The following is a 22,418-nucleotide window of genomic DNA, read 5'->3' as shown; positions in this document are numbered from 1 at the left end:
ACCATATGTCTTTTGTCTTTGAAGTTTCAATAACCATGCTCAGCAGTCATTGAAGAAGGGGGAAAGACCATATCTCGTCACTTGTACGTTGTTTGTTGATTGCTGAGAATAAAATTAATTCCATTTTGTACATATAGTCGAAGTTGCTTGCTTATCTTCATCGATGGAAATTTTCATTTTTCTAAAATTGAGTATGTGTACGAGAGTATAATTGTCACCATTGGGTCAACGTGTTCTTGTCAAACATGTACTTACTCATCCACGTTTCAGTAACGTAGCTGTATAACAGAGAACTCCTACAGAAAGAATGTAGTATTTACGAAGCAATGTATGCAATTGGCCTTTGTTGTTAAGCAAAACAAACAACTCCAAATTTTATAACTTAAGAAATATAAGCAATGCTATAATATTATTATCAATCGTATCTTAAAATCAAAACATATTTACAACCACGTGTAGGTGTAGCTATGACGTGAAGTATAAAAATGCTTTCCTTTCCTGTAAACCTAAAACAGTATCTATGGTACAAGCTAAGGTGGGGGTGCTCTGACGTAAAAGAATGATTTAAATCAAAGCAAAAAATGGAATGAGAGCAAATGTAAGTGCGTAAAACAATGTTTTGAGGTGGCGTGATGGACTTGTAATGGATGGTGACGCCCCTGAAATGTTTGTATTATTAGCATTCCCTGATGTGGCTTCAGGATTCACAGCAATGGCTGGAGGGACTGCAGTTGGTGGGTTCACTGGTAAAGTGTTCGAGGCCTCTAAATCATAACCTGTTGAAAATCGGATCTCATTGTTAGACGTTTAAGAGATCAATTGGATGCATAAAACATGCGGAAAAACAAAGACAAGTTACTCACAGTAGGATGCTTTCCAGCCCAGCACCATCCTCTCACGATCAAAAACTATCCGATAACCGGTCATGAAATTTTCTGGTTTCAATGTAAGAAACAACAAAAGTGTAAGAAGCTATATTCGTTATCACAACAAATTGTGAGTGCAGTGCTATACTAGGCCATGCCGTCTGTCAGTTTAGGATTAGATAGACCCTTGGTTCCAATGACCAGATTTTAATCCCCAGTAATTCATTTAATCATTACAGAGTAAGCACCAAAAATAAGCAATGTTAATTGTGCTGGAAGATACTCACGTCCAATAATATTCACATTGTCACTTTTCACAATACCTAAACAGTATACATCTCCACCCTGCCAGATCAAAAAAAGAAAAGATTAATTTCAAGGCAAGTCAAGCGCATCTATAGAAATAAAATGAACTACTTTTTTTTTTACCTGCAAGGAAATCACTATTATTGGATCATTAACAAAAAAATAGTCTCCACCTTTCATTGTCAGATTCACAATGGGGTACTCAAAGCTGGTTTGATTTGCACTGCAAGGTTAAAAGAAGAAGTCAGTGCTTCAAAGGGATAAAACGGAGAATTGTTTTTTGGTAGGTCTAAACAAATAGATTATACCTTAGGTCATAACAATATTCAAAGGGAAGGCCGGAAGAATTAGATGTATGCCGCTTCTCTGTGGCAAAATTGTTGAACTGTCAAACGACATAATGAAAATTTCTTAACATGGGAAAAAGAGAGGCTTCGGAAAACAGCATGGAATACGTGATTTAAACTACTCACATTCTCAGAAATAAGTGTATAAGCTGGGTCATTCAAGTATGTAAACGAGGTACCGGAGTCAAAAATTGCATTGACATCAAGATCTGCAGTATTTCCTCCAACATTTACTTGAGTGATACTGACATTGTAAGTGGGGCTGAAAATGAAAATTGAGAAGAGGAGAGATGAGTACAACCAACAACTAAAAAGCCAAAACTGGAATCATTTCTAAGGCTGCATGTTCCACTAACAAGTTTGTTATCATCATCGATGGAAGCTGAAAAAAGAGTGGCTACTTACTGGGATTGCCTGAGATTAAATGGTGTTTCTCCTTGACCTGAGCTGCCCCTATCACCAAAAGTGATTCTTCCAACCCCATCAACTCCAAAACACATAGAAAAAGAATTCGAAGCAAGATTTTCATTCGCTAATATGCTAGGAACAGAGACATTGTCCATACCAAGCCCGAAAAGACCATTAGGAGCAGCACCATTTAAGAATGATCCAGTCTGAGTCTGCCCACAACTGCAAAAAAGAGCAGAACATCCAAATCATAAGAGCAACAACTCGGGAGAACCAGGTTATTTTCCTCAGGAATAACAGCGCATATCATGTTGATCAAGGGTATATTAATATCATCCATTGATGCTATTTCCCAAGACAATAGATAATGTTTGTTAATATAAAAAAGGAAGTGAAAGTTACAAACCCGAATGTAATCTTAGCTTCGACGGCTTTGGTTTTATCTTCATCTGTAGTTAAGTGCAAGACATCCTCAACCAAGACCCCAGTAGAAGAAGTGCCATTAGAGAGATAGAGAACTTCATAAGGGCAATTACTTTGAGGTGAAGAACATTGTTTTTGTTGTTCACACAGGGCGCTGCTACAGGGAACTTTGGAGCTTGTATTGGAGGAATTAAGGCTATAGATGTTAAATTCTATCATCTGAAACACAAAAGTTAACAACATATACCCATCAAAAAACGATACTTCATGTATCCAATACTATATTAAATCCGAAAGCTTGTATTGAATACGTAAGAAGAAAAAGGGTTACCTGATTATCGGATGTCTTGAGGCCGCGCACGCATTTGGAGCAATCGCATGGCAACCAGAATAGATCGCTGCCGGTGTCTAGCGCCACCAAAAAGGACACAGCAGGCGTCCCTATTGATACATTCGCGTAATGCAAACTGTAAAATTCCCAGAAATTGGAAATCTATTACTTTTAACAAATTCAATCCAACAGCAACAAGAAAGTTGTAGAGATTTCAAATATATATATATGGCAGAGAAATTGATATAATTTTTTCATAGTATAAACTATTAGTCACGCGTTGTAAAAAAAAAGGGGGGGGGGAATTTGGCTTTTTTGAAACTACTCCAGATTTTCTTAGCTAACAAGCAGAGAAAAAAAACGAAACGAAATGAAATTCCAACAAGTGTTGAGTTAATGCAGAAGCAAGCAAAAAAAAAAACTAATAATTATCCAATAACAGAAATACTTTTTTTAAATATATAAAGAAAAAAAAGGAGAGAGAGAGTGAGGTGGCAAGAAATCATACAATCCCAAGTCATCCAATCGATAAGTTTCGTTCCCGTCGAGAAACGTAACAGGCGTCTGATCATTAGCCGTCGCCAGTCGACGGCCCTTGATTATTTTATCACGGTGAACCATAGCACTGTAAAATTCCGGACTTCCCTTCGCCGGTAACTCATCAACAGCCAGGATTTGCTTAACCGGATCCGAATACCTATGATGGATATCAAACCCGAAGGTACCGAATCCGTAACATCTTCCGGCGCTTAATGCCAACACCAATAACAACAACACGCAACTGTAACTACTAAGCTCTCTCATGTCTGAAAACTTTTTCTGTACCGTCGTTACCAACCACAAAAAAAAATAGGAATCTGGAGGAAAAAAAATAAAATTTTGGTGTTTGGGAGTTAAGCTTAAGAAAAAAGGAAGGTTTGAAAAGGTTTTGAGGTTTGGAAAGGAAAATGAAATAAAATAAATGGGAAGGAAAAAACCAAAAGTCAAATTAACGTTTATTTTTTAGTTTTGAGTTTGCTGAGCAGACGAAACCGCTGCAGTTTGGTACCCCAACTGTAAGTAGGGTCCAAACGTGGGTCCCCTAGCTAAGGGTTTGATTATTTAATTAATTATTCTATTTCCCGAAAATCCCCTTGTATTTTGGAGATTTTACGCTTCTGGACCTCATTCTTTTCCCTTTTTAATAACGAAGCCGTATAAATGTATGTTGGATCAAGATTCCTTTGTTAACTGGTGCGCTAATTTGGTATTATTCTACAAGTTTAATGCCAAAAAAGTCTTATTTTTCTAAAAAGAAATTCAGAATTTCTAATATAAAAGTATTTAAGTTTTAACTCTTTCATGTTTATATGCTTTGCTAATTTGAGAAATTTACAGTTTCTTTAATTATTTAGTGTGCATGAGAGTATGATCTTTTTATTCTCTACTCCTAAAATGAATTTTAGTTCATATATTTTTATTTTAATATTTTAGTTTCATCGTTAATAGTACTATTTGTTAAATTCATTGATATAACATTTTAAAATAAAAAAAATATCTACTTTATAGTAATGTAATTAAAAAGTTGATCAGGGATGAAGCCATGAAAATTTTTTTGGGAGGTCAAAATTTAATTTTAATTTTTAATAGATTATATCTTTATAACTTTTTAAAGATTAAATCAAAATTTTAACTATATGTACATGGGTTTTTTTTTATAAAAATAACTTCATTTTTTTATTAATTAAAAAAATGCCTCACTTTTTTTAGTATGTGCATAAATGACCTGAAATGAATAATAAAAATTGGTGGAGTAAAAAAAATTGACGCCACCCACTTGCCACGTCAACCAATCATTGGTTGGTAGAATTTAAAAAATTAAATTTTTGGGTGGAGCCAATCTATTTGGCGAGACCTGTATAAATATTACTCCAATACGAGTGTTTTTGAATATTTCGAAGACCAAAAAATAAATAATAGTGATGGAGCCAAATATATTAGTGTTACCATCTTTATTATTATTTTTTAAAAATTTTAAATTGATTTTTATTTTTATTTTAAAACTAAAATTATTATTTTATTTAGTGGAGCCATAGAGAATGGCATAACCACTGTGTTACCATTTTTTGGCGGATTCAACAACTTTCTCTTTTTCTCAATTTTCAACTCGTTCTTAATCTAGAATTATAATTTCATTCAGTTAACCAATTCAGATAGTAAAAATTAACTCATTTATGCTAGTAAGTCATTTTATACATTTTTACAAAATTATCCTAATATTTCACTTTTATGCGATTTAGTCCCTAAATTCAAAACACACAATTTGACCATTTTTAATTAAATCCCAGCTTAGTAGAACAGTCAAGGGCTTTACTACAGTCCATATTAGCAATTAATTCACAACAAGTACAAGTAATTTTACTAATTTTTCATTTTAGTCCTTAAACATTGAAATCATCAAAAACTACTTTACAAAATAATCTTATCTAACAATCAAGCTTAATAATCTATCATAAAACTTCAAGAATAACGCAAACTCATCAATTGTATAATCCTTAACATTTGATAGTTTTACAAATTAGACTTTGGGTTAGCTGGACTAAGCTAATACGAGCTCAAAAACATAAAAATTACTAAAAACGGGTAAGACTTCACTTACCTATCGAGGATTAAAACTTGGCCGAATGGTCTTCTCTATCTCCTCAGGTCTCGGTTTTGAAAGTGTATGGAAGAAGATGATAAGAATTTTATCATGTTTTGTTATAATATAATTATTTACCTAATTACAAATTTACATTTTTAACATACATTTAATATTCACTAATTTTAAACCCATTACCATCCACTAAAGTAGTGATGGTTTATTTTCCATTCAAGTCCGTTGATTAATCTTTATATAGCTATTTGATAACTTTAACTAATAGAAATTAAATTTCTCAACCTTTACAATTTAGTCCTTTTTGCTTAATTAACTATCCAAACAATAAAATTTCCTAACCAAATTTTAATACAACTCTAATGACCTCGTAAATATTAAATAATTAATACTTACAGACTGAAACGTCAGAGTTGTGGTCCCAAAAATAGTATTTCTGACACCACTGAAAAATGGGTTGTTACATAAACTGACGACACTAGACGACCATCATCCATACATATGCCATTCATGCATCACTAAAGAAGGTTACTTACCTTACACAAGTTATATAACAATGAAAGCTACAATACATGGAACAGGAACTCACCATAAACTTTAGCATAAATTTACAAAGCAGGTCTTTTGTCTTTATTGCTTAGACTTTCATTAGCTTCTTAAGCTAAAAGAAAGATAATTCTACACATCAGATCATTAATCTATCAAATCTTAACATGCATGCAAGAATTGACCATACTTAATCTAAAATTAGAAAGTTTCCTTTCTCACACACCATTCTAACATCTATTCATGCAATATGAAAATTATGTAACTGACTTCACTACACCAAAACAGGCTTTTAGCGGCATTTTTAGTGGTGTTTGGATAAAAAACGCAGCTAAAATTTGATCATTTGCGGCGCTTTACATAAAACGTCGCTAAAGATCGAGCATTAGGGGAGCATTAAGGAAAGTGCCGCTAAAAATGAGCATTAGCGGCGTTTTTTGGATAAACGCCGCAAAAAACCTAAGCCCAACGGCATCGTTTTCTGACCTTTCGGGGCTTTAGCGGTGTTTTTGAAGAAGAACCGCAAATGCTCGGGGCTTTAGCAGTATTTTTGAAAATGCGACGCAAAAACATTTTATCTGTCTATTTACTATTTAATTTGTTTATTTATATTAATTAAAATTCAATTTATTTTTAATTTAATATTTATTAAAAATGGATAAACTTGAAATAATGACACGTAGAAATAATTTGAAATAAAAACGGAGAAAAATATTTGTTAAAAATAGAAAAATTAAAATACTATTATTTAAAATTTTTGGGGTACATGACTGATTAATTTTTAATTTATATATTAAATAATTTTATATATAATTGTAAAAGATACGATAGTATTAATTTTAAAATATTTAATTAATTATCATTATAGTTTAGGGTTTAATATATATGATTTAAGGTATATGGTTTAGGGTATATGGTTAATTTAGGTTTTAAGGCCGGTTTAGGAGTTACAATTTTAAGGTTTATAAATTATGGAATTAGGGATTATGGATTAGGGATTCTGGTTTAAGGGTTTGATTTAGGGTTTATGGATTTGGTGTCAAGTTAGAATTTAGGGTTTAGATTAATTAGTGTGTTTTAATTTATATTAAATAAGGTTTAGGGGTTAGGGTTTAGATTAATTAGTTTTTTTTAATTTATATATTAAATAAGATATATGGGTTAGTAGTTAGGGGTTAAAGGTTTGGGGTTAGGGGTTAGAGGTTAGAGGTTAAGAGTTAGTGATTTAAGGTTTAGAGATTCGGGGTCGGGTTATGGTTTAAGGTTTAGATTAATCAGTATTTTTTAATTTATATATTAACTAAGTTCTTATATAATTGTAAAAGAGGGGTTAGGGGTTTAGGGTTTAGGGTTTAGGTTAATTAGTGTTTTTTAATTTATATATTTAATAATTTCTTATATAATTGTAAAAGATATAATATTAATTATAATATATTAAAATTATGATTATAGTTTAAATTATTTAAGAGATAATAGATCAATTTTATATATATTAAATGGTTTAGGATTTAAGGTTTACTTTAGATTTGTTAAATGATGAAATTTTATACAATTAATTAATGTTTTTATATTTAAAAATATTTAATCTAAATTTAGATTAAATGGTTTAAACTATTTGATATATTTAAATATTATATTTTGAGAGTACTTAGGTTTTTTATAAAAATTTAATTTATTAAAAATAATAATAAATATTTTATAAAATCACTTAACTAATAATTTTTAACAGACAAAATAAAAGATTTTTAGTAAAGCAAGCGTTTTTTTGTAAAAACGCCACAAAAAGTAAGCATAAAAACGCCGCAATAATCATTTTACTTTTCAAAATTGCGCCATTTTACCCAAATTTTCCCCCGTGAAATCCCTAATCTTCCCATGGCCGACAATGTTTTGAACTTTGTTTTGATATCCGTTCCCCTTCCATTCACCAAGTCCTTTCTCCTATTACCCTTTCCTCTCTCCCTTTCTCTCTTTCCTCTTCACCTGACCCTATCAAAGGAACCCAGCTTTCCATCTCGCTACCAGACGGCGTCCCTTTTCTTTCTCAGTCTCTTTGTTGCTGGAAAACCCTAAAATTTCGTCCTTTGTTCTTCTATTTTAGCTACTCCTTACATTGAATAAAATATCAGTCTTTTCTCAGTCTTAATCGACATTGTGTTTTTTTTTAAATTTTCTCATTGGTTGTTTATTTTTGTGTTTTTCTTTAATTTTTAGATCTGCTGTAATTTATTTTCTCTTTTCTTCTGAATTCTAGGTTATGTTGGTTTGGTGTTTAGAAAATTGGGGTTTTCATTGATGTTTTCAGTTCTTCTGAAAATTTTTAATTTTTTTAATTGATACCTTAAGCAATCTTAGGTTTGGAAAAAAACCAAATAATAATATGCTAATCCACTCTAATCTTCTTCTTTTTTCTTTAATTTCTTTTTATTTTTTGTATTGTCAGTTAATTTCTTCTGCTGTTCAAAGATGTCATTTATCCGAAGATCTTTGCCAATCATCAGTCGTTCTCAAGAGCTCTCCTCCAACCATTCGAGTTTCAAGTGAATACTTTTCATTCTTCCTTTAATTTTTGCCTAATAATAAGCTCATCACTCCCTCAATTTTGTCTGATCGTATGAGGGTAACTTTTCAAATTTACCTCTTCTTTTATGTTTATAATTTGTTTTTTTTTTGGTCATGGGCTTTCCCTGTTTGCGTGTAGATTTTTTTTTTTGCTGTATATATGATTTTTGTTTGACCATTGTTTGTGTTTTTGCGTTTTTTCTGGAGATAGGGATATTTGGTAGTAATTTTTAGCTTCGAATTTGAATTTGTGGTATATAGTTACCATATATAATTTACTTGCTGCATGGATGGATGAAATATGGGTCCCTTGTTTGAGGCTGAATGGTAGGGTCAGTGTTGTCAAGGCATGTACCTAGGTGTGTCTTTGCCTTTGCAGCATTCAACAAAAATGCCTCAGACCTTTCCAGGCGAGGCCCATTTAATGAGGCATAGACGCCTTGTGTGCCTTGGTGCTCTTTTTTGTAAGGCAATAGACTTAGATAAACCTGGATGATTGAAATTTTTACTAATAAAAAAGGGATAATGTCAAACTTGATTGGCCAATGTTTGCTGTTGATTTCATGTTATGGTAGTTTTAAAATGGTTTGGGTTTCTTTGATAATTGGTTTATAATTGAGTTTTTTTAATGTGTTTACTCTCCTTTGTTTTAAATTTGGGTCTATATATTGTTTTTAATGTGAAAATTCTTGTGCTTTAAACAATATAAATTTTGGATTTATTTAAAGTTTTCTTCTTTCAGGCTAGAGGGTTGAAGAAATACTTGAAGAGGCTCAGTGCCCCCAGGCATTGGATGCTCGACAAGCTTGGTGGTGCATTCATATGTTATTTTCCCGAGCTTTCTTTTGGCTTCCTTTCTAGTCCGATGCTGCTTCATTTTAATTTTGTATTCATTGTATTTGTCAATGCAGGCGCCAAAGCCATCGTCTGGACCCCACAAGTCGAGGGAATGTTTGCCACTTATTCTCATTCTGCGAAACAAACTGAAGTATGTTTTGACATACAGAGAAATGATTGCTATTCTTATGCAAAGGCATGTTATGGTAAATACATGAACTTGAACCATTGATTTTTGCTAATTTGTTGCATATAAATCGTTATAGAAATTGAAGATTTAGCCCTATTGCCGGTAAATATATGAACTATGAATAATTGATTTTTGCTAATTTGTTTCACATAAACTGTTGTAAGATTGATTTTTGCTAATTTCTTGCATATAAATTCCTTACATATTAAATATTGATTTTTGATAATTCCTTACATATTAAATATTGAAGTGTTGATATTCAAGCTAGTAATTTAATAGTTGATTGTTAGTTGCATTGAAAAACACACAATGACAATTACTAATTTGTTAAGAAAGATGTGATTACTTTGCAAAATTCAATTGTTATTATGCTATTGTTTGACGTGATGGATTTGTTGCAGTTCTTGTATTGCTATATAAGTGATAGGTAAATCTTGTGACACATTTTCTTTCTTTGTTCACCTCACTTTATAGCCTATTTTTTCCCTCCTGCGTTGGATCTTTTTTTTTAAAATCAGATGATCTCAAATTTCAATTTCTTTTAACATTTATTGGAAGAATAATGTGGTCTCATTTGATTGTTTCTCCTACCTGGTTCTTGCTTCTACTCGTATTTCTTTTTGGTTGAATAAATTTATTTGTTTAATCCTCATCATCCTGTTATCCCTCCTTATTGCAGATTTACTATCCTGTTATCCCTCTGTTGTTCTCCTTGATGTGGATATTTCTTGTGAAGAAGTACTTATATTTTGTTTATTCATGCTTACAGGATAGGAGCAAATAGTTTGGAGAACTCGTAAGCACTCCTCTGTCACTCCTAAACCAATTGTTTAAATTATTTTCATAGCCTACTTTGATTGCTGTTATTTGTGGGAAAATTAGTCTACATTCTTTAAGCTGATCTTAAACTGCTTCCTACATTGTTTCAGCCTTGGGAAGAAAGTTTGTGGGATGCACACGAGTTTGGAAAACTTGTGTTGTTTTAGAACTTGGATCCAGCTTACTCTTCAACATAAGTGGAGGTAATATTTATTATGAATCACAATTAGGTTTTGTTTGAAGCATTTTGTATTTACACATAAATTTTTGTTTTCTTTCACTTTTCCTCTCCCTACATGTGTGGTTTGTACCTTTTATCTTTCTTATGAATAATGCATGTTTATATTGCAGGATATAGTTTGGAATGCCTTCAATGAAACTTGCAGAGCAAAGATGGTGCAGCAGACTGCATTGTATTTTTTACTAACTTGCAATGTGTATAGTCATAGGCAGGTTCAACTAGTCAGTCTGTTTCTCATATGTATTATTTATTTTAGTTTTGATTCTAAATTTTTATTTTTACTTTAATATTTATGATAACTTGAGTTCTAACTTTTGAATTTTAATTGTTTTATTAATTTAAATAATATTTTTTATTTATCCTTGAAAGTATATTTAAAGTTCAAATTTAAAAAATAAAACATAATATAATATTTATCATAAAAATAAATATTATTTGATTAAAATAATTTTTTTAAATGTTATGTTTTTAGTGGCGTTTTTGCGAGAAGTGTTGCTAAAGGTTTGTTCTATAGCGGCGTTTGTGGGGAAAGCGTAGCTAAAGGTATTGATCTATAGCGGCGTTTATGGAAAAAGCGCCGCTAAAGGTCTTGAGCTATAGTGGCGTTTGTGGAAAAATCACCGCTAAAGGTCTTGATTTATAACGGCGTTTGTGGGAAAAGCGCCACTAAAGGTCATGGTCTATAACAGCGTTTATTTCTAAAAACGCCGCAAACGTTTGCGGCGTTGTCAACAGCGGCATTTTTTGCAATGCTTTCAAAAACGCTGCAAATACTTTTAGCGGCGCTTTTTAGCGCCGCTAAAGGCATAAAAAAACGCCGTTATAAATCTGTTTTAGTGTAGTGCTTAAATAATAACCTAAGGGTTCATCAGTAATTACTAGGGAGCTGGTACTAACGTAGATGTTAGCTAAATACTGCAAACCTTCACTTCAATGAACTTACTCTAAACTTAGTTTTTTAAAAGATTTACAGAGGAATTCAAGAAAGAAGATGTAAAGGTGTTTTAGAAAGACCACCGCTATTATTATATACTTAAGCAACAGAGACAAAAATTAGTAGAAAAATCAGATAATTCCACTAAAACTCTTGATTCCCATGATTAAGTGTACTTAACAAGTTTTAGGTCTTACAATCTATAGTAGTCTAGTTCAATTCTAATTAAATATCAACTTGACTAACCAAATCATCTTACATTAAAATAATAAACAAATCTAAATGACAAAAAACTCAAAAAGTTCACCCAAAGCATCTGAGGTGGTCGGATACTTAATAAAAGAGTTCACCAAACCTTAGAGCTTGCCAAAACTAGAAGTTCGCCAAATGGAAAATTACACAGAATTCTATACTTATCCATGACAACTAATTTACTTACACAAATCTATCCTTAATTTACCATTTATACGTCAAACAACAACCAAATACGAAGACTCCACCAAACGGGCTATTACAAAACCTGACCCCAAAACTATGGAAAACTAAAAGAAACTATTAGCCACCAAAATCTAAAATTAAAGGCTTATAAAGTTGTATTTATAGCCTACTAACATTTAACCTGACATTGACTATTTTGCCCTTAAGTAAAAAGACATAAAATTGTTTGAACACAAATTTGCCCTTGTAGTTTTTTCACTCGTAAGGCTTAGGTATCGCAATACCCACAATAATATTAAGATTAGAAGTCTTGGGGTCTCGGTATCGAGATACCCATGGTCTGATATCGTGATACCACTGTAGATAGCCTCTATTCTCCTTATTTCAACACTGTCAGAGGTATCACGACTTTCATGCTTCGATATCGCGATACCCCCTTCTAGGTGATTTTTTTGTCATGTTTAGACCATCGTTGACTCCCTACAACACTCAATTAACTTGTTAGGTTCCCTATGGAACGATTGGCCAATTTGGATCTAAAAAATGGCTTAAAACTAATAAAAACAATTTATTAACAATAAAGCTAAAAATTGACAAAAAAATATAAAAAACACTTAAATTGCCTAAGAATAAGTTCTTTAAGTGTAATGGGGAGCATAATTTGATGCATCAAATTACAACAGATCATCATGTCATGTAATTACTTAATTTATGTTATTTGACTTGTGTTATTATAACCATGTTATTAATTGTGCAGTTCATGTGGATGTCATATTCTGCCTCAGACATTGCGGTTGTTATTCCCCCGTTGGCTCACATCCACTCACACTTATGGTGTATTAATGCACCCATGTTGAACTTCTCAATAGTCGAGTGGCACAACGAGGATCGAGTTATGCGACAGTTCAAGTGCAAATAAGATGTTTCGAATGTTCCACAAAATTTTGAAAATGGCCATGGAATTAACAAAAGGGGGAAAGAATCAAAGAATTAAATATTAGAGCATCAACGATATCTTGCATTATGGAATGGCTGGATGAAACAGATACCTCAAATGGATTTTAATTTTGATTTTGATTTACGGCCTTCGATTGAGTACCAACGTTGGTATATCGAGAATGAGAAATCGTATTTATTTGGTAGCCTATTGATGGCAATCCCTCCACACATGCACCGACGAGGGCACCAACAATGTCGAAGAGGTTATTTGGCTCATACACTCCAACTCGAGCCTGATCCCGAGCGGTCCTATACACAATCTCTCGATAGTTCTTATCATCCAGATTTAGAGGTAGATAATTATCTTTTGGAGTCATCAGGATATGCATATCACTCGGAGATTTTTAGTTTCAGTTCTGATCATCAACAACCTAGATCTCAATGATGTTTGATACATTTAGCCCATTACCACCCCAATACTTCACCCTTCCCGGGCAAACCTTTCAGAAATACGATTTTTCAAGTTTGTTTAGCACATCCTAAGGTTCGTTGATGGATACTGTGAATGAAAGTTCGAGTGAGGAGAACAATGACCATCCCAAACACCCTCAGCGCCAACACCGGACACCGCAACAATTTACTTCACGGACAACTCCATCAAACCATCAATTTTAGCACGTTTAATATTATTTTTATTGCATGTATTTTATAATTGTAATTCAAGTTTTAAATTGTGTATAATATATAGTTTAGTCATATTCTCAGTATTCCAATATAATATTCATTGAAGTACAATCTTTATACTTGAGCATGTTTAAGCAATATAGTTTAGTCATATTCTCAGTATTCCAATATAACATTATTTTATACTTGAGCATGTTTAAGCAATATCAAAATTACATCATAATCAAATAAATTTTGATAAAATTAAAAGTAACATAAATTTTACATAAAATGAAATATTACTTCAATTAACAACAACATTTCACATACATTTGAACATGGAGTATATAAATTCATATTCTACTAGATCGAGATGATTGTCCAGGATGGTAGGTTTGATGTAGGCATTTCCCCCAATTATGACTAATTGTTCTGTACAGATCGTAATGTTTAGGGTTAGTTTTCTCCCTCAAGTCTATTTCACCATGAATCTTGGTGATGTGCACAACCTTTCGACTTCCTACGTTACCCCATGTCTTGGACCAGCTCGAAAGTCAGCGGAGGCACTTTTCATGTTGACACATCATGCAAAAGGGGAAACGAGTTTCCCCAAATATGCAATGTGCATTTCAGAGTGTACACCTCATCAATATATTGTTCAACATTGATGGAGGCGCGGGCATAAGCTATTATGACATGTGTACAATGGTACCAAAGTTTCTGGAACTTCTCGCAGTTGCACCGTTTGTTTCGGAGATCAACTCCATAGGACCTAAGTGGGATACTAGGTCGACGATCGATGGACTCTGTAACTCGAAAAGTTTTTAACTGTCAAAAAAATAATTCTACATGCATCGACCTCGCTCTTTGGGTGTTGGCATCAATTGCCTTCCTGACCTCCTCGAAAAACATGTGTCCTGCATCCATTTGGTTTACCTGTTTTAGCCTCATTCTTGGCATAAATGTTACCAATCTGTAAAATATAGTTGAAAAAATAAATAAAATTAGAAAATGTTGTGTTTGCTTCAAGACAAAGTTAATAACATTTGTCAGGTTAGTGGTCATATGACCATATCGAGATCCGTCATCAAAACTTTGAGCTCATTACCATGGCTCCATGGTACCCAACCACTCAAAAAAAAGAGTATTCGTTTTACTGTAGATATCAACCTCAAGCCTGGTTAGCCTTTGTTTGAAACAATGTTGTTCCAGTTCGTACGCTATGTATGTATTTCGAAAAGACAAGCTACCTTTTCGAATTAAATTATGGAAGTATTAAGAATATTTAAAAATATGTTGAAATCAAAATTTACCCATGCTCACTACTTATTTGCCCTAGTCTGCATTCATGTAGTCTCGGTAGAAGTTGGTAGCAGTGTGGTGGATACAGTAAATAGATTTTCATGGAACACCAGAACACCTAATCGCGACAATTAGTCTTCTACCTATCAAATATGATGCAAATATTGTCTTCTCTAACAACATATGCCTGCAAGTTCGTCAGGAAGAATTCTGGCGATTTCATATTCTCTAACTCCACAATGGCAAACACTATCGATAGTAAGTTATGGTTCCCGTATTGTGCAACCACAATAAGAAGGATCTGCGTATATTTTTTGTATAACCAGGTGTCATCAACCTGCACAAGCGGCATGCAGTAGGGAAATACCTACATGCATAAATCGAATATCCATGACATTTGGTGAAAAATTCTTCTTCCCAATTCTTGGCATAAATGTTGTTAGTCTGTAAAATATAGTTGAGAAAATAAATAAAATTAGAAAATGTCGTGTTTGCTTCAAGACAAAGTTAATAACATTTGTTAGGTTGGTGGTCATATGACCATATCGAGATCTGTCATAAAAACTTTGAGCTCATTACCATGGCTCCATGGTACCCAACCACTCTAAAAAAAGAGTATTCGTTTCACTGTGGATATCAACCTCAAGCCTGGTCAGCCTTTGCTTGAAACAGTGTTGTTCCAGCTCGTACGCTGCGTATGTATTTCAAAAAGACATGCTACGTTTTCGAATTAATTTATGGAAGTATTAATAATATTTAAAAATATGTTGAAATCAAAATTTACCCATGCTCACTACTATTTTGCGCTATTCTGCATTCTTGTAGTCTCAGTGGAAGTTGGCGGCAATATGGCGGATACAGTAAACAGATTTTCATGAAACATCGGATCTCCTAATCGCGGCAATTAGTCTCTTCTACTTATCGAATATGATGCAAATAATCTTCTCTAACAACATACGTCCTCAAGTTCGTCAAGAAGAATTCTGGCGATTTCATGTTCTCCAACTCTACAATGGCAAACACTATCGGTAGCAAGTTCTGGTATTCATCTTGTGCAACTATAATAAGAAGTATCTGCGTATATTTTTCGTATAATCAGGTGTCATCAACCTGCACAAGCGGCTTGTAGTAGGGAAAGACCCACATGCATAGATCGAATATCCAGGACATTTGGTGAAAAATTCTTCTTTCCAATTCTTGGCATAAATGTTTGCGGCCTGTAAAATATAGTTGAGAAAATAAATAAAATTAAAAAGTGTCGTGTTTGCTTCAAGAAAAAGTTAATAACATTTGTCAGGTTGGTGGTCATATGACCATATCGAGATCCGTCATCAAAACTTTGAGTTCATTACCATGGCTCCATGGTACCCAACCACTCTAAAAAAAGTGTATTCGTTTCACTGTGGATATCAACCTCAAGCCTGGTCAGCCTTTGCTTGAAACAGTGTTGTTCCAGCTCGTACGCTGCGTATGTATTTCGAAAAGACAAGCTACATTTTCGAATTAATTTATGGAAGTATTAAGATATTTAAAAATATGTTGAAATCAAAATTTACCCATGCTCACTACTTATTTGCGCTAGTCTGCATTCTTGTAGTCTCAGTAGAAGTTGGTGGTAATATGGCGGATACTGTAAAGAGATTTTCATGGAACACCGAAACTCCTAATCACAGCAATTAGTCTCTTCTACCTATCAAATATGATGCAAATATTGTCTTCTCTAACAACATACATCCGCAAGTTCGTCAGGAAGAATTCTGGCGATTTCATGTTCTTTAACTCTACAATGGCAAACACTATCCGTAGCAAGTTCTGGTTCCCATCTTGTGCAACCACAATAAGAATGATCTGCGTATATTTTTCATATAACCAGGTGTCATCAACTTGCACAAGCAGCTTGCAGTAGGGAAATACCAACATGCATAGATCGAATGTCCAGGACATTTTATGGAAAATTCTTCTTCCCAATTCTTGGCATAAATGTTGTCAGTCTGTAAAATATAGTTGAAAAAATAAATAAAATTGGAAAATGTCGTGTTTGCTTCAAGACAAAGTTAATAACACTTGTTAGGTTGGTGGTCATATGACCATATCGAGATCCGTCATCAAAACTTTGAGCTCATTACCATGGCTCTATGGTACCCAACCACTCTAAAAAAAGAGTATTTGCTTCACTGTAGATATCAACCTCAAGCCTGGTTAGCCTTTGCTTGAAACAGTGTTGTTCCAGCTCGTACACTGCGTATATATTTCGAAAAGACATGCTACCTTTTCGAATTAATTTATGGAAGTATTAAGAATATTTAAAAATATGTTGAAATCAAAATTTACCCATGCTCACTACTTGTTTGCGCTAGTCTGCATTCATGTAGTCTCAGTAGAAGTTGGTGGCAATATGATGGATACAGTAAATAGATTTTCAGGGAACACCGGAGCGCCTAATTGCGGCAATTAGTCTTCTACCTATCAAATATGATACAAATATTGTCTTCTCTAACAACATACGTCCTCAAGTTCGTCAAGAAGAATTCTGGCGATTTCATGTTCTCCAACTCCACAATGGCAAACACTATCGGTAGCAAGTTCTGGTTCCAGTCTTGTGCAACCACAATAAGAAGGATCTGCGTATATTTTTCGTATAACCAGGTGTCATCAACCTGTACAAGCGGCTTGCAGTAGGGAAAGACCCATATGCATAGATCTAATGTCCAAGACATTCGGTGGAAAATTCTTCTTCCCAATTGTAGTTGGTAGTCTGGGTTGTAATAAGGTCGTGTCTGCAACTCACCAACTATTCCTGGCATATACTCCTGCATAACGACTATCCACATTTGGAGTTCATTGTATGACGCATCTCAATCTCCGTACAATAGCTCTATTGCCATCTGTTTAACTATCCATGCTTTCGGGTATGACACTCGGTACTGAAATAGTTCTTCCATCTCGGGAATCAATATCGATATAGGAATGGTCGACATGTCCTTCACCATTGACATAATGCAGTTGTACATAGTTTTCGCATCAACTTTGCGATCATCTTGCGTCATACGTGCAAAAGTGCATGTATGAGGCCCAAAAATTTTCCAGATCTCCCACATTTGCGATTTCTAAATAAATGCTGCTTGTACCCGCTAGACCTGTCTATGGGCCGAGCGGCCCGGCCCGGCCCGACGGCCCACTCAAAATATGGGCTTGGGCAAAAATTTAGGCCCGTTTAAAAAATGGGCCTGGCCTCGGGCAAAATTTTTTTAGCCCGGGCCCGGCCCGACCCGGTTCGAAAATATATTATATATATTTTTTATTTTTAAAATATAATAGTTTTTTTATTTTTAGTTTCATTTACTTGTCTTTCATTTCCTCACACTACACTGCTACAGACTACAGAGACACTAAAATCCCTAACCCTATTGTGCTGTGCGGCTGTGCCTTCCTCTTTTTTTTCCCATTTCCAAAATCGACAGAGTCTTCCAGTACCGATTCACCTCCACCGTCAAGACCTCCACCGATCCACCTCTAGTCGGTTTGTTTATTCCCGAATCGCCAAGTAGAAGCAAGCATACAAGAACGAGGAGTTTGGTACAGGACCACAGGTACGGGTTTGCTCATTTTTTAAGAAATGAAGTAAGAATGTTAGATTAGATTTCCATTTTTAATTCAAACTGTTTCTAAGAAAAAGAAAAAGAAAATTGCAATTACAAAAATTCTTCCTTTTTCATTTTTTGAACATATTCATGCATGAAAAACTCTAAACAGATCCAGAGGAAATCATATAATTCATCCTATCACAAAACATATAACAGCCAAAAAATGAACTTTGCTTTAAATTCTGAATTTTTACAATATTAAAAAAAAAACCAATTCATAACATAAAAATTTAACAGAAATAAATGCCCAGATACCTGTAAAATTTTTTTTTAAAAAAACCCCAAGAAACTTCCAATTTGATTTTGTGAAAAAATAAAAAGAACTTGCCTTTGGTTGAACGAATCGCCTTCCTTCAACTTCTACAGTGAATTCAAAGCTGAAAGGCTAAAAAGTTGTGATTATGAGCAGCAAGAGAGGTAAAATGGAGACGGCATTTTCTCGGGAGAACAGAAAAAAGCACATTTTTTACCCTTTTGCTTCACAAAATGTACTCGGTTAGGTTTGGGCTTTGAAGATTATAGGTCCAGATCTTTGATTTATATTTTATATTATCTCAGTATTCTCATATATTCATGTATTTTGATATGTTTTAAAAAAATTTCTGTAAATTTAGTATACTAATAATTCATATTAAATATATTTTATTAGTTTTTTATTGGTGCGATGTACGAACTGAATGTATGTATTAATTAAATGATATCAAATTATTTATTATTTAAGAAGAAAGTGGGAATTAAAACAAAGGAAATATATATGTATAACAATTAGTTTTAATTTTATTTAAAAATTAAAATTAAAAACGGGCCGGGCCGGGCTGGGCTCGGGCCCCATATTTTTTCTCCGGGCCGGGCCTGGGCAAAATCTCAGGCCCATATTTCGGGCCGGGCCTGGTAAACGGGCTGAAATTTTTTTGTGGGCCCGGCCCATGGACAGCTCCAGTACCCGCTAATTACACCCTTTTGTCAACCTCTAACACTCCCCAATATATAATGTTGGTTTAAATACAACGACTTTGTAGTCAACTGACACATTCATGCTATATCGCTTAATAGAAAATACGTAGTCTTCATTGGTTGTGATTTTTTAGCCCACGAACAACTCCTCTCATTTGAGAGCTGTGGCCAATAAGTGAGCAGGTAGTATATCGAGATACTTAGGAAACTCGGATGCATGCGCCATATCAAGATTTACGTTCGACATATGGTCCCCAGGATCATTGCATATGACAATGTCTCGACTCGGATTTTCGACTAAATATGCGTAAACATTTCCATCATCATTCGCGCATTCGTCGTCGATATCATTCAATACATCATCTAGATCAGGATCACTATAATCTTCAACCTCGTGATCAAAACAACCATTATTATCATATTCATCTTCACCATCCGTATCGGTCTCAATCAACACTAGATATATTTGTAAATGGGGGCCTAGGTTAAGGTTCTCAGATACAGGTGGAGCATCAAGGTCGATGTCAAACCGGCATACAGATGATCGCCTATTGACAGACGCTATCAGAACCTTCGTACACGGATCTTGAACTCCATATTCTTCACTTAATTGAGTGGAATCTTCAACTAGTTCCACATTAGCTAAGTTAGCAAACTGAATCGATTCAATGTTGACACTCCCAATCCGGCAATAAAATGCGACCATTGTCCCCACGTCTTCATCGTCTACAAGTTCCATCTTGGTATATTTGATGTGATTTGACGAAATTAGGAATTTGTAGAATAGTTTCGACATCCTCATTCCATAACGTGTAACAATTTTTGCATTGATCCTTTTTTTCACATCATCAACAGGCACATTTCTATTGAATCTCATTTTTATTTGTTGGCGAGATTAAAAAATACAACCAATTGTTGCTCTTAAAATTACTCCATTGAAATAAACACATACGAAGAATTGATTATCCATCTTTAATACAAATAGTTAAATTTCTCAATAATTATTTGAAAAACAAGATTCTACTGTAAAAATTATAATAAAATAAATTTAAGTACTAACCTTATGAATTTTTCATTATTTTCTTCCTTATTTTTTCCTATTCTCCAATTTTTTTTCCCTTTCTTCTTATCAATTAACTGCTAAGTCGTTTAAGAAAACACAAAATTTTGATGTTTAAATAGGGGTCCAGTGTCGCCTGACAGCGCTCCTCCCCCAAACGGTGCCGCTTGACAGCGTCCCTCCACCTGGGTGCCACCTGACAACTCTCCTCCATTCCCCTCCAACCCGTATTTCGCCTCTCCACCCATGGTTACTATTCAAAACATACCATTTTGGTAATTAATTTAATTGAGATACCATTTCAGTTATTAATTTTATTTTTTGTATTATTGGGATAAAAAAGTTGTAAATACTAGATCCATATTTGAACTGATTAGATTTCAAATCATTTAATTATTACAAAATAAAAAATATTATTTTTAAATTAATAAACAAAAATAAATAACAATAAAATCATAAATATTCATTTGATAAATTATAATAACGAAATTAAATATTTGAACTAATTTAAATTTTATTCAAATAATATTTTAATTAGTTTACCGCATTTTTCCAATCTATTTTTTTTTTCTGATTTTCTATCCAATTAATGTAATTTAAATTATTTATTTTCGATTTAATGGATTGAAGCAAATGACAAGTATGGTTGAAGGAGGGCATGTGGCATGTTTGAAAAGAGAGAAAATGATATGAATCAAAAGTAAAAGGCAAGAAAGGGGGAGTTGGTGAAAGCAATCGAGAGAGGGGGAAAGGCAAAGGAAAAGGAAGAGGCCATCACCCTCATGACCTTAGCTTTTAACGCCACGTGGCAAATGATTTTAAAAACTATTAATTTTTATTTATAAAATCATAAAAACTTAAAACAAAAATTAAATTTGTTAAATAGTAAATAATATTATTTAAACAATATTTTATGTTACTCTATTTAGACTAATTTAATCATAATTATATTTTAGTTATCTCTGTGTTTTATTTTAATCTTTATGTCACTATAATAAAATTTCAACCATACATTAATTTAATATTGATTTTTTTTCACACTACTTTTGTTTGATATGATCTGAAAAAATTTAAGTTTTAATTAAAATAACATTTAGCAACTACAGTGGTGACATTTGGCAAATAATTAACAATGTATTTGATTTGATATTTATTTCATATATATATTAAAGTCAAATTATCGAGAAAAAATATTTTTAATAAACTTATTAATGTTAATTAAGTACCAACAATTTTTAATGACTTTTCCCATATAATTTCAAGTATTTAAGGCAAAGAAATGAACATAAAAAGACAAACAGTATAGCAATCAGCTACCATTCCTTTAAAAAAAAAACACAGAAGGAACAATTCGTAACCATTATGCAGCTCCTCCGTATTTTCTTGCTCATTGGGAAACATCGCGATGACTACCAAATTTGATCACTAATTCTTCCATGTTAGAGTCTTCTTAATTAATTCGTTCATTATTTAATGCAAAAACAATGAACATTGTTGTTGATATAGTGTACAACAAGATAAAGAATATTGAAGAAAGGAGAATAGTTGTTGTGGAGGTTGGTTCACCCAGTCGAGACGGAGAGTCGGAGGTTATGGACAGTGGTGATAAAGAGAACGTAAAGGCTGAGAGCTGAGAGTGTGTTGACAGGGTGCAAGCTTAGTATTCTCGAAGGATTGATTTTTTCTTCATCGTTCTTGGGGTATTTATAGGCAGGGGTCTCGTGTAATATGGTGTTAACGTGTTGGACGAGGATATTTGTGACAAAACAAACCTTGTCATTCATTCTGACTCTGATGAAATAAAGTAGTTTAGCCAATGTGATGTTTGGTAACCAAACGACTTCATGTTCCCAATAAAGATTAGACCATTCGTTGTTCGGGTAGTCATCTCGGAAGGGTGAGTTCACAGGTGGCCTCTTGGCTTGCTGGTGGTAGGTTTATTGTTGAGGCATTTTCCAAGCTTGCCACGTGTC

At 33.5% G+C, this 22,418-nt stretch overlaps 1 protein-coding gene and 1 long non-coding RNA gene across 7 annotated transcripts; one reads left to right on the top strand and one right to left on the bottom strand.

Moving 5' to 3' along the window:
• Positions 1–392: 392 nt before the first annotated feature.
• On the bottom strand, positions 393–3,659 carry LOC107912844 (aspartyl protease family protein 1). Of its 2 annotated transcripts, none has more exons than XM_041106431.1 (10): positions 3,190–3,659; positions 2,682–2,791; positions 2,334–2,569; positions 1,925–2,149; positions 1,646–1,781; positions 1,481–1,557; positions 1,296–1,395; positions 1,154–1,211; positions 864–935; positions 393–776 (listed from the first exon to the last, which is right to left on the bottom strand). In XM_041106431.1, the coding sequence occupies exons 1-10, from the start codon at positions 3,251–3,253 to the stop codon at positions 565–567; spliced, it is 1,290 nt and encodes a 429-aa protein (XP_040962365.1). In that variant the 5' UTR covers positions 3,254–3,659; the 3' UTR covers positions 393–564. The 2 variants fall into 2 exon arrangements, with proteins under 2 accessions (XP_040962365.1, XP_016696684.1); XM_016841195.2 differs by having other exon boundaries at positions 2,682–2,817; positions 3,190–3,630.
• A 3,983-nt stretch (positions 3,660–7,642) lies between these two features.
• LOC107912846 (uncharacterized) lies at positions 7,643–10,780 on the top strand. Of its 5 annotated transcripts, none has more exons than XR_001688310.2 (6): positions 7,643–8,482; positions 9,167–9,248; positions 9,336–9,467; positions 10,221–10,247; positions 10,381–10,473; positions 10,622–10,780. It is a non-coding gene; the product is annotated as an uncharacterized lncRNA (long non-coding RNA). The 5 variants fall into 5 exon arrangements; XR_001688311.2 differs by having other exon boundaries at positions 7,667–8,402; positions 9,167–9,236; XR_001688307.2 differs by having other exon boundaries at positions 7,667–8,482; positions 9,167–9,236.
• The last annotated feature ends 11,638 nt before the right edge of the window (positions 10,781–22,418 follow it).

The sequence above is a fragment of the Gossypium hirsutum genome, chromosome D11, assembly GCF_007990345.1.
Source record: "Gossypium hirsutum isolate 1008001.06 chromosome D11, Gossypium_hirsutum_v2.1, whole genome shotgun sequence".
NCBI lineage: Eukaryota > Viridiplantae > Streptophyta > Magnoliopsida > Malvales > Malvaceae > Gossypium > Gossypium hirsutum.
Note: the sequence above shows the minus strand (reverse complement) of the source record. Positions and strands in the feature narration are given on the sequence as shown.